The sequence below is a fragment of the Coloeus monedula genome (assembly GCF_965178545.1).
Source record: "Coloeus monedula genome assembly, chromosome: 2".
NCBI classification, from domain to species: Eukaryota; Metazoa; Chordata; class Aves; order Passeriformes; family Corvidae; genus Coloeus; species Coloeus monedula.
Window position 1 is genome coordinate 60,595,623 of NC_138782.1, and position 17,258 is coordinate 60,612,880.

At 38.4% G+C, this 17,258-nt stretch overlaps 1 protein-coding gene across 4 annotated transcripts in view; it reads left to right on the plus strand.

Annotated features, from left to right (window-relative positions):
• Positions 1-17,258, plus strand: part of SYNE1 (spectrin repeat containing nuclear envelope protein 1) — a 294,429-nt gene that overhangs the window by 202,821 nt on the left and 74,350 nt on the right. For 2 of the 4 annotated variants that reach the window (XM_082303442.1, XM_082303444.1), the window contains exons 44-53: positions 190-357; positions 1,116-1,277; positions 2,536-2,730; positions 6,168-6,341; positions 8,123-8,314; positions 13,235-13,341; positions 14,342-14,492; positions 15,305-15,439; positions 15,602-15,757; positions 16,579-16,788. In XM_082303442.1, the coding sequence (XP_082159568.1) occupies positions 190-357; positions 1,116-1,277; positions 2,536-2,730; positions 6,168-6,341; positions 8,123-8,314; positions 13,235-13,341; positions 14,342-14,492; positions 15,305-15,439; positions 15,602-15,757; positions 16,579-16,788 (1,650 nt within the window). Of the gene's footprint in view, positions 1-189; positions 358-1,115; positions 1,278-2,535; positions 2,731-6,167; positions 6,342-8,122; positions 8,315-12,509; positions 12,645-13,234; positions 13,342-14,341; positions 14,493-15,304; positions 15,440-15,601; positions 15,758-16,578; positions 16,789-17,258 lie in introns of all 4 variants that reach the window. The other 2 variants (XM_082303445.1, XM_082303443.1) reach the window with 2 other exon arrangements.

Here is a 17,258-nt window from a genome sequence, read left to right on the forward strand (position 1 = left end):
ATTGTGAAGGTCCAAAACATGTTCAGTCTGCTACTATTAAATATTGATTTACTGTGTTATTCAGATGTTTCCTGGTGGTTTTGGCTTTGTGGGCTTTATTTTAATGGATGTATGCAGTGGGACAGTATGGGGAGGATAATATGCAATAATGTGCAGTTGAAAGTGCAATAATGTACTTCGTGCTTGTAGGACATTGCTTATTACCAAGCCTTATCTGCTGAACAGTTGCAGACAGAAGCTGCTAAAATTCAACCCAGCACCTCAGCCACCCAAGAGTTTTACGAACCAGGCTTAGAATCATCTGCTAATGCCAAATTGGATGATTTGCAGCGTTCTTGGGAAACACTGAAAAATGTGGTAAGTTTTCATCTGGAGGATTCAAAATTACTGGCTAGCTTGTAAGGAATAAAATTCAAATAACTGTCTCAGCTAATAGTCTCTGCAGTTTTTGGTTTTCAGATGGTTACTTGAATTGTTAGTTGTGATATATTATTTTTGTTCTTTGTGTGAAAGCCTGTGCAAGATGGACTTCCATTAAGAAAAACAAGAGTCATTAAAGCTGATAGTTGTCTTCAGAAATACTGGCTATTGACAGACTATATTCCTTAATCTAATAAGGATACCAAATCATGCTGGATGAGTTGACAAAAAAGGCCCAAGAATCCAGTTTCTCCAAATAATGAATTTACACATTTCTGTATAGTTTTGCAGCATAATCATTCAGTGATGTATGAAAATGGTCAGAGATTTGATCAGATGCTATAAATTTTAATTCCTTTCAGAGGCACAGTAGCTGTTATGGGCTATTAAGAGCTATGTGTCTAGCAAATAGTGTACATCCATGTTTGAGTGCATGAAATCTAAAAGAATGCATGAGAATGTGCATAGGTTTTCCCTGCTTTACTTCCCTTTTTTCCAGCAACAGAACCTAGAATTTGGTGGAATTTAAGTAAATAAATACTTTTAATAGGGATGTTTTTCTTTATAATTTATACTCTTGAAAAATTGTTGCAAGTTTTTTTGCTTTAGTCTCTTAAGCTTTGGGATATAAGAAGCAGACTAAATAGCAAATCCTGTGTGAGAGGTCAGAATTTACACTTTCCATTCTTCTTCAGATCAGTGAAAAGCAGCGCACACTCTATGAAGCTCTTGAGCGTCAACAGAAGTATCAGGACACACTCCAGTCTATATCCACAAAGATGGAGACCACTGAAATCAAACTAAATGAGAGCTTGGAACCAGCCAAAAGCCCAGAGAGCCAGATGGCTGAGCATCAGGTAAAATCTTCCATGTGAAGAGTAGGGGGAGAGTACACATTGCCTGCATATCTTCTGTTCTGTTTTTTAGACGGTAACATTCTTCATGGCTGGATACCTCAAACATACACATTTGTTGCATGAACCTTCTCTGTTAACTGTATGTCTTGCCTTTCTGGGCTTCCTGCTGTTCTAAAGGTGGTGTGTTGGGGATTCTTCTAATAAGGAGCCTTTTTGAAAGAAGTAGTATAGATAGTAAGAGTTTGTGTAATTGAAATTTTCAGCAAAAGCTTTTGTCCAAGATTGTTTCCAGTGACAGCTATACACACTATTCTTCAGCATCATTGCTGAAGAGTATTTATAATGTTGCCAGATACTAAGATCGTAACCAATACTGATGTATTGTATATTAATCAAAATGAATTTTTCACCTTGTTAAACAAAACAAACCAAAAGCACACAAAAATTCCCTCACAAGGGAAGTCTCAAGGAATAGTGCTCTGAATAATAAGAGTATTCTTTATTATATAACCCATCTGACATCTGTCTAAGTTTTAATCACCTAAGCCTTCTATGTGATAGCTTTAATCTATCTGACAGGGCCAGTTCTCATTTCAGCAGAAACTCCATGACTTGAAAAGAATGAAATTTGGCTTTTGTAGCATTGTGTGATGTCTTATGCATCCAGTGCATATATTCTGTCAGATATGAAAGTAAAGTATCGCCTCAAAGGTATTGGTAGCGTGCCATCCTTTTGTAGGTATCTTGAAAACTGATTCATGGTATACGAAAGTAGGAACTTACTTTCCACCATGGAGTAAATCTCTGATTATTTACGTCTGTAGCTGGATGTTCTTTGTCCAGGTAGAAAATTTTAGGCTGGAAGCTAACACATGCACCTATTTTTCTCTCACAAACACACACTTGTTCATTATCTTTACCATGAGTACTAGAATGCCCTGCAGATAATTTATTGGAAGAATAAATTTCCAGTTTCCAAAATAATTCCTTGTGGTATGTTTGAAGTTCAAGATATGTAATTAAATCCATATTTAAGTAACCAGATACATGATCCTGTCTTAATCCTCTAAAAGCAGGACTCAGTCCTTTGGAGTACTGTCTCTACCATACCAGCAGTGATACTCTGCACTACTCTGTGTTCCTCGTGCCTCCCCCAGGATAGTTGCCTTGAATTTTGTATTTAGTCAGTGCCTCCTGAAATACTTTCTTCTCACTGGTAAACGAAGCAAATGCATTCTCTGCTCTCATTTCTAAATAGGCTTTGATGGATGAGATTTTAATGTTGCAAGAAGAAATCAGTGAGCTTCAGACATCATTAGGCCAGGAGCTTATTTCAGAACCACTGGATGCAGAAGGTGCTGATCAGATGGCATTGCAGTCCACCCTCACAGTCTTGGCAGAACGAATGGCCACAATTCGAATGAAGGCATCAGGAAAACGACAGCTATTAGAGGTACAAGAAAAAATATCACCAATATTCTTAGTCACCATAAACAAAAAAGTATTTTTCAGTTCTGCTTATGTCTCACAATTCCTTTCAGTAATAAATTACCAGTCTTTTTTTAGTGAGCCCCTCATCTTAATGCTAAGTAGCCAGAAAGAACTTGGAGCACACATATATCTTCCAAGTTCCTTTTGGCGATATTTAGCTGTATGGATATATATATCTCCATAAGTGCTATATATATCTATATATATATATATAGATAGATATGTGCTATGTATATATATATGTGTGTGTGTGTATGTATATATAAATGAAGTAATGAAGTGCAGATGTTAGAAGTCATATTGCCTACAGTAAACTTTTGAGGAGTCACCTCTAGGCTGGGAGACAAGAGAAGAGAGAAAGCTTAAAGCAAGAAATAACTCCTCTTCCAAATCTTTGCATTGCTGTCTACACTCATCTTCCCAGTGATTTGCATGCAAACTTTTTTTCATGGAAGATGCGCCCCTTTATTTCTTTGCCTACCAACTTTACCAAGAATCTTTTAATGCTAAGGGGATTTTTTAAAGCCCTTTTCAAATAGGAATGTTGCTGTGTATATTATACAGGTGAGAATGTGCAGTCATGCTAAAGCTGGTTACAATTTGACTGCTTTGAACACTGCAGGGCAGCTTTATTGCTGTACTGCTAAGAACCTCAGCAGTGAATTCACAAACACAGCAACTACTGCCTTCATATGTTCCAGCAACAATTGATTCAGAGAAGCAGAGTGAGAATTGGCTGTGTGGACCTAAGGTGTGGTGCTTAGTTGCCAGCTGGGGTTAAACCAAGACACTGGATTACAGCAGAGTCTCAGGGTGCTTCAGCTGCTTTAGTTCTGTCCAGTCACCTGGGATAGTGAACAAGTCATTAGAAAATATCTTTGTTAAGTCTTAAAATAACAAAATTGCACTAAGTTTTTCCTTCTCAGAAGAAAAATAGCTTTAATTAATAATGAGGAGTTGGAAGTAGAATAGGGGATCTAGCTGTTTATAGTTATCCCATACAGGATCTAACAAACATCTTGGTAGTACTTAGGAGATGATAACTAATAATTTCAAGATAATAATGAGTCAAATGTATTACTTGTAACTGTGATTAGGATTCTGACAGTTACTTCAATACAATACCACAAGTATTCCCTAAGAATCCTGGCTGGGAAATCTATATGATATGTACACAATATTCAGTCATTTAACCTGTGTACTTCATAGCTCTGATTTCACAGATAAAATCTTCTAGAACATCCCAGGGAAGTAAATGTAGAAATAAAGATAGAACAGGTAATGAAAATATTCTGCTGTTGAAGGTGTGAACTGCTAATATTGTTCTTTCTGGAGACCTAATTGAAGTAAGTAGCATTTGAGAACTGTTCAGGTCTGGGTTATTTGAGACATCTAAAAACTACTCTTTAAATTATTCTAACAGCAATTTTTAGTTTTTCTGCTGAAACTGAGCATTCAGAAAAGCTGTGCAAACACTTCCTGTGTGAGGAAGTTGCCCTGCTCATTTGAGTCTGAATTCCCTTACAAAGTGTTGTAGGTTGACCCTGCCAAACACTCGCCCTCACTACTCTCTCCTGTGCAATGGGTTGAAAATAGAAGGCAGACAAAAAGACTCATGGATCAAGATAATGACAGCTTAAACAGGGTAAGGAAAAGCTGTGCATGCAAGCAAGGAATGAGGAACTTATTCACTACTACCCAATCAGCAGGCAGATGTTTAGCTACTTTCCTGGAAAGTTCAGCATGTGTTTCTTGGGAAGACAAACACCATAACCACGAATGCCCCTCCCTCCCTCCCTTTCCCTGGGCTTTTATTGCTGAGCATGATCTCATCTGGTATGGAATATCCCTTTGGTCAGTTCGGATTCGCTGTCCTGGCTATTTCATCTCCCAGCCTTTTGCCCACTCACAGCCTACTGGCCATTGTGAGGGGCAGACAGAAAGAAAGCCTTTATGCTGTGTTCAGCAGTAGCCATAACATTGCTGTGTTATCAGCACAGATTTGACCACAGCAGCGAAGCACTGTACAGACTGCAACGAAGTTAACTCCATCGCAGCCAGATCCAATACAATTTTCTCCCTTTGTTCCTTAATATTTGCACCATGCTTAGGTTTCACATTATCTGATGCAACTAAGTATCCTCTGACCATCCCATTCATTTTCCTATTCCAAAAATCCCCTCTACTCTCTCCAGAATTCAGTATCTCTCTTGTACTGGGGAGCCCAGAACTAGACATAGTACTCCAGGTGTGGACTCACCAGTGTTAACTAAAGGGGCAGGATCACCTCCCTCATCCTGGTGGGAACAGTCCTAAAGCAGCCCCAGATGCCACTGGCCTCTTCTTCCACATTGTTGGGTCAATGTTCAAAAGGACCCCTAGGTTCTTTTCTGCCAAACTGCTTCCCATCCGCTTAACCTCCAGCCTGTACTGATGCATGGGGCTGCTCCTGTGCAGGTACAGGGCTTCACACTTTCCCTTCTTCCTGTCAGCTCATTTTTATAGCCTTTCAGGGTCCATCTAGATGGCAGAATAACCCTGTTGCCTTATCAGCCACTCATCCCGTTTTGTGTCATCAGCAAGCTTGTTGAGGCTCATTACTGGCCACTCACTAGACTTTGTGCACTGATCACCACTCCCTGGCTGCAGCTGTTCAGCCAGTTTTCAAATTCATACGGGGCAATTAAAGGGTGAGCAAGACTTGGTGATCACTCCCTGTCTTCCCAATGGATGGACCAGCTGATGGATGGGTGGGGGGGCATCTGTGTTGGTTCGGTGCTGATGCTGCAGCAGCTATTGAAGCTTAATGTCCTTCCACACCACATGGCTCAGGGATCCTCTGAGAGGCCAGAGAAGGTAGACAGCTCTTCAGGCTTCTCTTTACCCATGTGACTGTACCAAGGGCCCACCCGTGCTTTGTTTGGTCCTTGAAGTACCCATCTTGTGCCTCTCTTGAGCAGCAGTAAGACAGTAAGTCTTAACAGCCTGCTGCCAAAAAAGGCAAAGCTGCTCTCCTTTCCCTGCAGCCCATTCCCAGCTCTGTGCATTCCTTTTCTTCACGTGCATCTTTCTCCCTAAGGAAACAGTGCTGTACAAATTGAGCAAACTGAATCAATGAGGGGGGAAACCCACAGGGGAGCAGCAAGAAGAGGCAGAAATAGACTTCGCCTTTAGAAAGACATAATAGCAGAGTTCTACCAGAAATACAGTGACTGAACTGAAACAGAATTTCAGTGATCAGAAAAACACACTCATCAATTGAAAGAAATATTTTGTAAAAGATAGGTCTTACTATCGCGTAGAAATACTGCATATGGTTTGTGCAAAATAGAGAGGAAAAACTTTTTAAAAGTAACAGTTTAGTTCTTCTAAAAAGTAAAATGCAGTTTTTACATCTAGGAAAAACTGAATGAGCAGCTCGAAGAACAGCGACAAGAGCAGGCTCTTCAAAGGTACAGGTGTGAAGCTGATGAGCTTGACCACTGGCTGCTCAGTACCCGAGCTACGCTGGACACCACTCTACTTCCTGCTGAGGAGCCTATGGACATGGAAGCACAGCTGGTGGACTGTCAGGTAAAATGTTAAGACCGTTATTGAGTTGAATAAGCCAGCATATTTGTGGAGAAGTTTCTGGGCTCCTTAGCATCTTCTATATGCTCAGTTTGCTTCCTCAAAGATTTGTGAAACAAAATATAGCCTGTTCTTAATTTCTCATTAGAGATTGCGAACAGCACTTTAGAAAGCCCATGTGAACGTAGCAGCAGGAAAACAAAATGTCCTGACTGCAGGAAGATTTGAAGTTCTACATCTTTTAGATGTAGTTTTGTTTAGCTTTAAAGGCATTGTATTTGCTTCACTTACTGTTTTTGCTCCCCTCAAGCTGGAGCTGTTGAACAGCTCACCTGATAGGTATGAAAACACCTGCAGTGTACTTTCCTACACGTCCTTTTCCAGATGAAGAACATACTGGCAGTAGCAGTGATGACTGGGATAGCGTTGTGTTTTCTTGAGGAATAATCCTTACATACATGCAAAAGTAAAGGATAATCATCAGTATTTACTGGTTTTGTATCTTGAAGATTAATCAACTCAGACTACCTAAACAACTGAGGAAAGACATGTTTCTGCAATAAGAGTTATTGCAAATACTTCTATTAACAAGACTTGGATCAGTCATAACATCCAGGTTCTCAAATCAGTGGGAATTTTCCATTTTTAAATGATAGTTTAGAATTGTATAATCATTATAATTAAAATTACAAAAGAGACAAGAGAAAGATGGACAGAAGATCCCATTTCTTATTCAAGAATGAGGATCTCAACTATTTTAGGGTAAATGAGAGTTAAGTTTCATACAAGTCTGATGAATTTTCACTGACAACGCTTCATCATTGGAGTATTCAGTCTGCTTAGTCTCAAGAGTTCTTTCATCACCTGTCCTTGAGAGCCTTTTGTTGTACATAGATAAACCCTGGGAACTTTAACAAAGCAGTATTTTTTTTAATATAGTCTGTAGGAAACTCAAAAAGAAAAGTTAACTTTGTGGAAAAGTGAATACTGCTGTTCTTTTGCTGCTTGTTAAAATCTTAATGCAGTAAGTTCTATATATTTTTTTCCACTTTTTAGAGAATCTACCAATCTTATTCTGTACACATTTCTTCAGGAGAAATATTTGTAAGTTAATGCTTCACAGTTGCTATGGAAGCAAAAGCATTTGATGTCAGGCTAGGTTTTTGAGCAAGACTTGCTTGAGCCTTGAATCTCTAATACAGGAATGGTTAATGGAATGTCAGGGAAGTAGCTTTTGAGAATAAACATTCCAGAGATTTGTCACTTTAAGTCTCTCTTTAGACTAAAGAGGATTATACAGAAATCCTTAAGTCTGTCATGCACCAATCAGAAAGAGCAAGTAGTGAGAAGAGAAGCTTACCAACACAGCCAGAGCAACACACAGTAGGAGGTAGGAAGCACTTGACTGCACGTAAATGAAAGAAGAGCAAAGAAGTAACTCTGGCTGTGTGCTTCATTTCTTGTCCTTCATGGATGTCAGTCTAGCTTCTTAGTCATCCTTACCTTTAATATGCAAATAAAAGAGCATCTCCTCTACAACAAATTACTTGTTTCAAGTAAATTTTAATTTCCTATTTTGAAAAAGGTTGCAAACTGAAATGGCAAATACAAACATTTGCAAGCATATGCTAGAGGACTCTGAATGAGACTGAAAGGCAAAGCAATGATAATCTGACTTGCTCTTATCTGGGCAACGGGTGAGGTAGGCCGCAGGTCGTCTTGCCCAAAAACGTGACAGGTGGTGGAAAATGTATGAATTTGGGTCTTTGTTTTTGCTGCTGCAGAACATGTTGGTTGAAATAGAACAGAAGGTGGTAGCCTTGTCAGAGCTGTCTGTGCACAACGAGAACTTGCTTATGGAAGGGAAGGCTCACACCAAGGACGAGGCAGAGCAGCTGGCTGTGAAGCTCAGGACGCTGAAGGGCAGCCTTCTGGAGCTGCAGAGAGTGCTCCATGACAAACAGATCAACATTCGGGTGAGTGGCTCTTTCCAGCTGTTTTCATGGTGGGCAGGGGTTTGGGGATTTCATAGCAGGTTTATGCAACTGGGAAGAAGACTAAAGGTTTTGTGCTGAATCAGCTTGAGTTATTAATCTTTAGTTAGTACATGGAATTATAACTCCAAAATAAAAAACTTCCTAGAAAGCTTTAGTAGATCATTTTCAAGTTAACATTGCTTTATGGTAAAACTATCCTAACCTCAGTATCTTCACTGAGGACAATAATGAAATAGATAGATGATTAGCTTGGTCTGGATATACTCTATTCCTGTTTCCAGTCCTCCCCCAATAAAAGAATGATCCTAAATATGTGCTTTTTTGCAGTGTGCACAACACAGTGAACAGATAGCATAAGGGAACATTTTTAATTATGGCTAATACTTAGTGGCATCGTTATACCAAAAAAAATATTTTATAAAAAAAATTCATTTAACCTCCATCTTGCCCTAGGTTTCTATTCCTAGCAGCTTTGGTCTGCTCATTGCCACTAATTTGTCATATTTAACAGTTACTTTTGGTCATTCTTTAGGTCAAACTAGCATGTGGAGAACCGAATACATACAAGAAACCCAGCCATGTAATGTGACTGACTGGTTTTGAATTTGCTTGCCCTGCTGTGACTCCCTCCTCCCCCTTTTCTTTTACTTCTTTTCTTGGCTTTGCTGTTCAAATTAAACATGATAAGCTTCAAAGATTTCTGGCTTGTAATGCAGATTAAAGTCTACTGAGAGGTTAGCTTGAAAAGTCACTCGATGTTCTAAGAACTATTTTTAGTCCAAAGCAGCTGAATAGCTTTAAAACTTAACACAGTTTCAGAAAAATAAAGAAATAAAAAAGAAAGGAAACCCCCAGGTATTCGTTCCTATTGCCTCTAAGATGAAGTAACTTTAATGTTATTCTTGCATATTAAACCTCATGAGTAGGCAAGTGAAAAGTAATCCACAGCATGTAGGCACATGATACTTCGTTCTCATATATTACCTGTGAAGTGAAAAGGCATCACAGAGTTTTTTTCTAAATTTTAAAATATTTTTTAAAATTTTAAATGGAGCAGTGTGATTTAGTTTACTTAAACTCTTAAAACAGAATTTTGGATGGTTTTCTAATTTCTAAAATAACAACAAAATAATTTCCAGATGTAGGATATGAACCAGTTAAGGTGGTGCATGAATGCAAGACTCAAGTTTCTTTATGAATTTCAAGCCTTTCTTTGACTTCACTTACAGATCATGTAAGATAATAGACATAGGCAGTAGAACATCTTCTAATCTTCACTGAGCAATTTTTTTTCAAATGAGGAGTTCTATAATGTTGTTTTCCAAACAATGGACTGAGGCCAAGAGCATCAGATGCCCCAAACTGTATCCACTGCCACTATAATTCTGTTCTATTAACCCTGAGAAACATTACAAACTAACAGCACTGTTGTTCATGCATGTAAAAAACTCAGACTTTTACATGTCTCCAGATGTTCTGATAACCTTGTAATTGCCCAGAGTCATAGACCAGCCTCCTCCCAAAAGAGGGAACCTCCCAAGTGGCCCCGAAAGACTATTACAAAGACTGAGCTATATTTTCCTTAAAGCATATTTCAGCCTGTTGCTCCTGTGCACAAGGCTTTTTAGGAGTCAGTGTGAGATTCTCTGACTTTCTTGGAACAATTTCAGTTTTCTTCTGATTTTAGTTAATGAGTGTTACTAATGACATAGAGCAGGTGACTTGGAGACCATCTTCTTTATGAATAAAATAAAGTAGTGAAACTAATCAGAAACATGCTGGAACAGGAGTGTTGCAGACTATACCGTCTCCAAAGGTGACACTTAGAAACACACACAAAATACTGTATCTGTTACTGTTTATTCTCTGGTTTAGGGGCAGTGAAACTGAATAGACTCCTTAAAAAACAAAGAAGTAGAATGGATTCTGCAGTAAAAAAAGACCCCAGCAAAACAGATAGTGTTTCTTTACTTTTTATTACAAAGGATGTGTGGGGGAGGAACGACTCATTTCACAAGAAAAAGCATGCCTATAATTCTGAAATCCTTTGAAAGATCAATTTCATCGCCATCTTCTTCAGGGATTTTCCATTTATTTTTGTGCTAGGCTGGACAGTACCCATGAAAGACAGGTTCAAGCTTGTGTTTCCCTGGCTGTTTAAAGGCAGTGTAATACAGTTCCTTCAGACAAACTTCAAATGAAAATGCAACAGTATTTTTTTCAAACTTACATTCTGTAATTTGACAATGATGAAGTCTGGTTCACAAATACTCTTATTCTAAAAAGTATGCAAAACAGCATATTTTCAAAACTTCATTGCATCAACAAATGCCACAATCCTTTTTACACTCTTTGCTATTGCAGGCACTATGAGACTGTTATTTATATGTCCTAGTATAATTCCAAAATTGTAGCCTCTCAGTCCTCTTCCCAGAGAAGAAGGGACCCAAAATGTAACTGAGGTCAACCAGCCCACCCAAATGCAAAGAAGAACTAGGTACTGTTCTCTAAAGAAATTTACAAGTTGAATAGCTATAGTCTCTAGAGTATATAAAATGAAGCAGATGTTTCTCCACCCACACACAATTTACAGAAAAATTGTCTAACTTGTAATAGAAAAGCTAAAATTCCAAACCCTCTTTACCTCTCACATATTATTTTCATTGCCCAGTCTGACTTTCTGTAATAACATCGTTCACACTCCAACTATGTCAGCTTTTCTATAAACTTGTTCCTACAAAGTAAAGTATCACAGTTTACCTGCAAACTGAAACCTTAGTAAAACAAAGTTATTTCATAAAGCAAGGGCTCATGGTTCTTTTCCAGCTCCAGATACTTCTTGCTTGTTTTGCTCCTCTTAACAGTTTATATCCTCTAACACTAATCAGTCCTTTCAACTTCAATACACTCATCTTTCCCCAAAATTAAAATCTTACACCTGACTTCTACTGCTTAGCAAAACTCTGCTGTTTCAGTGGCTGGTGCCAGGGACACTGGTGGCAGAGGTCCATCTCAGTTGTTAGCATAAGGAGCACCAGGTGAGGCAAGTAGGATTTCCACACTCACCTTCTGCCCTGCTGGTCCCTGTCTGATTTGAGAAACGTCCTCTGAACACAGAGTGTCTGTGTTTTGGAGAGCCTGTTGTTGAACCATTTGGCACCCTTAATCTATTTAGAATAAAAGTTGAACCATGGGCATATTATGAATCCTTAAAAAATGAAATGGACAGACAAGGTGGGAGAGGTATTAAGCCCCAGCTTTAGATCTTGAAGCTTTCAAAAAACCCAAAAACGTACAAGCTCTACAGTCATCATATGACTGCAGGTAATATTAAATAAATCCAGAGAGATGCGTACATCTAAGTAGCCACACATAGAAGTCTGTCTCTAACATAAGGCCAAGCATGCTAAAATACCTATATTTGAATACATTGGCTGCTAAAATTATTTAAAATTGCAGCCAGCATGGAAGAAGTTGATAAAACGGTTTTTTGAGCTATTAAGGCATTTGTTTTTTTTTGCATTGCTTACACAGAAAGCCTGTCTAATCAGTCATGTTGGAAAAACATAATGATAGAAATATGAATGGAAGGAGCTACTGCTTTTGCTGTGCTGTTCTAACATTCTGTGGTTTGATCTCTCTTACTTTCTCTGCTGTTCATATCATGTCATCTGCTGTTTACCCAGTGTGTTTCTGCTGAACATAGAGTTCTGTACTTATTGATAAATAAATATGGACCAGAATGACAACCAGAATTTTCTCCTTTTCAGTTAGACAAAAAAATTGCTTTTATTAGGATAAAAACAAACCTGGCAGAAACAAACCACTGAATCCCTGCATTGCCAGCTAAAGTTACACCCTCCTTTACATATCAAGGGTGATTTTTAGACGCAGAACAGTCTTTAGAAACATATCAGTCCATAGTCTCTGACCTCTGGTCTCTGATTCTGCTAAGTGCAGTAATGGCTGTTTATTTTTACATTTTCAGGGATGCTCTTCTTTCTAGAAGCCAAAAGCCAGTAAAAGTCAGAAATCTAAAGTCATTGCTCACTTCGGAATTTATGTGAGCCATCAGCTTGGGAGGTGGGAGATGATTTTGCATAGATGAGCTGGACCTGCAAGCTCTCTAACAATGCAAGACATTTTTTAAAATCTTAAATTATCTTTCTTAAAGCAGGGATCTTTACAAGAAAAGGAAGAGAGTGATCTGGACTTCGTTTCCTCACAAAGCCCCAGTGTTCAAGAATGGCTGGCACAAGCAAGAACTACTCGCTCCCAGCAGCAGCAGAGTACCCTGCAGCAGCAGAAAGTTGGTGTTTTGCATTTCTTTTACTCCCATCTTTAGATTGCACTTAATGCCATAGCTGAGCCACTCTTGTTAATATTTCCACTGAAATATTAATTTTTAAACTGTTTCTTACTCACTACTTTTGTAATGATGCATCTGAATTCACTGTCTCATATCTGTAACCGTCAGGCAGACTAGACTTCCTGGGTGATCATGGTCAATTCACTTAATCACTCTATTCTTCTTTTGTCCATCAGTAGAATAAAATTGAGTCAACCCTTTAAGTTACTCTAAGGAGAGATGATAATATTCCAAATAATAACTTGGCCTTCATAGAAGCAAAGATACACATATTGTTGTGTTGCATGATATGGAGATATTCTCACTAGAATAGGTTCCAGAAACTGCATGGCATTAGTTAATTAGGTCAATAATCCAGTTTATGTACCCAGTTTTTCTGTGTTGGCTGGAGATTTTGGACCCCTTTTGGTATTCAAGAAAACCATTTCAGAAGTAACTCAGCTAACTTTGCATGAGAGTTAAGCAAAGTAGACATATTCTTCCATGACAAAATCAGTTTGTTTGAGATTTGTTCTGGTTTTTGTAACTAGGAGCTGGAACAAGAGCTAGAAGAGCAGAAGAATCTTCTTCGATCTGTAGCATGCCGTGGAGGAGAGATCCTAACACAGCAAAGCTCTGTTGAAGGCCCATCCATAAGGTTTGCTTTCATGTGTTGTTCTGAAAAGTAAATTTCTGAAGCTGTGCTTTGTCATCCTTTTGTTTGTATCCTTCTTCTGCTCTTAGTCCTCTAATTTTTGTTTTGTCATTTTTATACAGCACCTAGGGTACTGGAATACTGATTTGTAATTCAGGGGTCTGATAATACAGTTACACAAACTGTTTTGTGGTAATAGATCACCTTCAGCATTTAGAAATGCCCTTTATTCTTACTAGCAGGCATCACACTACAATTAAAGACTAGTGGGACTCATTAGACAAGGAGTGGATCAGTTACTATAACTTTATGGCCCAGCACTGGTGCGTGAATCACATCTACCTCAAACATTGGCATCTGCCATTGTAACCAGATCTTCCCAGATGAGATGCTCTGCTTAATTTTATTTTTACTGCAATTAGCAAGTGTTTTTCTTTTTGAAGCCTTCATTCTACTGCCAGAAAGTACTTAACCAGTCTCCTTCTGTTTGAGGCTTCCTTCTGTCACATGATGGTATGCTATAGAAGTAAAGAAAAAAAATCAAACAGAAAATTCTGAATGTGATTAACTGTTTACCAAGGCCAAACTCATATGCTTGTACTCCATTGAAAATATCTCAGTGTGTCTGACATTTTGAGAAAGGAGGTGAGGAAGGAGTCAGATAAAATATTTATTTTAATTCATGCTTTGAACCAAAACCTCTTTATAGGTTACATTTCAATGTAGTATATGTTCAGTCTGGTTTGGGGATTTTTTACTTATTTTGGGTACTTGAAACTCTAAACACTTTCTTAAAAAGTGCATTTTATTCCATCAGACAAGAACTTCTTGCTGTTCAAACCAGCCTTTGTCTTACTATCTGAAAAACAAAACCAAAACCAACAACTCAAAAGCTTTGAAAAGTAGCACTTAATGTAAATGTAGAATTTCCTAATGGAAAATTGTAACTTTAAATGGTTATAACTTTTGCATTTCTTAAACCTTTATGCATCTTCTGATTCAGTGAGAAGCCTGATGTGCTCTCTGAAGAATTAGTCTTAGAAGGTGAAAAGCCATCCTCTGAAGAACAGATGAAGAGGAAATGGGAAAGCCTAAACCAGGAATTCAGTACCAAGCAGAGACTTCTCCAGAAAGCTTTGGAAAAAGAACAGCTGGTAGTTTTTTTAAATTTCTCATTCCATTTTCTCTTTGAAAGCAGTTGTTACAACAGGAGGTACAGTATGTATGTAGATCCATTAACGTGCTGTAGTTAATGCATGAGATACGGAACAATTTATTTTTGTGACCCCTTTAAAAACTGTTAAATATTGGCACCAGCACTGCTCATGTTCAAAGTCATTTGAATTGCACTACCATCAGGTTAATGAACTAGAAAGGAAGAAAGAGCTCAGACAAAATGTTTATCTACTTATCTAACTCAGGATAATTCTGTAACAAATCATCCCTCTGGAATTGATCAGTACCCTGGCAACCACTTAGAGGAAAACTGTTATTTTCAGTTTGAATTTGTTGGTTATACGCAATTCTTGATCTTAGTGGACAAGGAATTTCAGGCACAAAATTTCTACTGGAAGAAACAGGGATTCATGAATTAAACTGGGGACAATCCAAAATCTATATTAACATATATCTTCCATTTTATTGTTAATAAACCCAGACCCACTCTTCTTTGTATAACACTCTATTAATCAGCTTCCAAAGTTCTAAATGCCTTGTATTATTTAAACAATTAATTATACTTTTGGTAAAAACCAGTAATTTTTAATTCTGGCCTACAAGTATTTATCTTGCATTTCTAGTGAACCTCCTGTTGAGCAATATTTATTTGAAATATTCATGACATGGAGCTTTTGTGAGAGAACCATGAGCATTAGCTGGTGATAGTCTCAGTCAGCAGGGAATCTGTACAGCTGAACTTTGTGCCCTGCATATGGTAGATGCATCCTAATTGGTACTTGTCTCTCAGCAGCTTTATAGCAGACCAAACAGACTGATACCTGGAATGCCTTTGTATAAGGAGGAGACACAGGATGAAGATAAATCCTTAGTGTCACCAGTACTGGTTGAATTGAATCAGGCCTTTGAAGATGTCTCATCTGAGGTAATTTTCAATTGTCTTTACGCCTGTCCTCTAGCAAAGCCGCATTTACGGTGAAAACTCTTCCAGCTGTGACCTGGAAATACAGGCCTTTCCCAAATAGTTAGAAGTTAGAAAGACTGTCTTGTATTTCTATTCTGGACTTCTCTGGTTCCTCTTGCCCAGGCTGGACGGGTGGAGGAGACCCTGCATCTTGAACAGAAGCTGTATGATGGTGTCACAGCCACGTCCGTGTGGCTGGATGGTGTGGAAGAGCAGGTCTTCATTGCCACAGCCCGGTTGCCAGAGGAAGAAACAGAAACATACCTTTGCAAGCAAGAGGTAAGGAATCCGTGAGTAGGACTTCCTTTCAATTGCCCATAAGTGTGCATTTTATGTAGTGTTTAGAGCAGAAGTATTAGACTCCTGGATAAGTGGCATGTCACTGACATAATCTCTATGTAACTGCAGCATTCTGCAGCTGGCTGTGTTGAGAATGATGCGGAAAGCATGGACTCTTTCTTCTGTTTAGCTTCTTTTCTAAGTATTAGCAAACACCACATTGTCGAAATTGAAACAAAGTGAAAAAAGAGGGAGGAATGCTCTGGGATATAGAAACAGTACAAGTTCATCAACGTTAATTAGGGGTGAGAGAGGGGAAGAGAATCGAGCGGTGGCGGGGAGAGAGAGGCAATAGGACAAGGGAATAACTGTTTTCAACTGAAGAGGATAGATTGAGACAAGATATAAGGACGAAATTTTTCAAAATGAGAGTGTGGAAATGCTGGAGGAAGTCACACAGAGAGGTGGTGGATGTTCCCTCCCTGGAAACATTCAAATTCAGGCTAGAGAGGGCTCTGAGCATCCTGATGTAGTTGAAGATGTCCATATTTGATTCAGGAGGGTTGGACCAGATGACCTTTAATCCAACCCAAATATTTCTATGGCTTTACATCACTTTGTTCCAGTGCTTGTTTTCCTTGGAGCAGTCTGTTATCTTTTCACTGTCAGAGGTTACTGTAGCTGCCATCTTTTTCTAATGTGTGTGTATACCAACAATGTAAAAAAGTCACTACATCACTGCAAAACTGAAAAAGTTTATGGCAATGTTTTCCTGCTTTCCAGAATGTCTGATTGTCACTTTTGTTTTTCTATAAAATTAGTCTCTTGCCAAAGAAATCAAAGACATAACAGAAGAAGTGGATAAGAACAAGATTTTGTTTGCTCAGATATTTCCTGACGGTAGTGATAATAGGGTTATTATAGAAGACACTTTGGATTGTCTCCTGAGAAGACTGACCTTACTGGAGTCAGTGGTAAATCAGAGATGCCATCAGATGAAAGGGCGGCTCCAGCAAATTGTCGCGTTCAAGGTATGAGGCGCAGGTGATGAAATTAACAGAGGTATATGTCAAATGGAGATATAAACGCTGTGAATTTTTGGTACCAAATCAAAAGAACAAGGTTGTCACAGATTTTTTATTGAAAAATCAAACTTCTCAGGCTATGCAAAATTTGATACTGTAATAATTACTCAGAATTTAAACTCTCTGCTAGAAGACCTCTACAACTCATGCAACTACTGTAAAGTGATAATCATTCCATGCTGTCTCACCCTACTGGCATTACATAAAAGGAAGTCTGTGCTGTGCAAATGTGAAGAAATGATTGTAAGTGGAGAAATGTGCACTTTCAGAAATCTTTTCAAACAGAGTTCAGAAATGCTTTCAGATCTTACTTGGTCTCTACCTTATCTCCTATCATTATTATTATCATTATCGTTATCATTATCATTATTGTTATCATTATCATTATCATTATCATTATTATCATTAATAATACA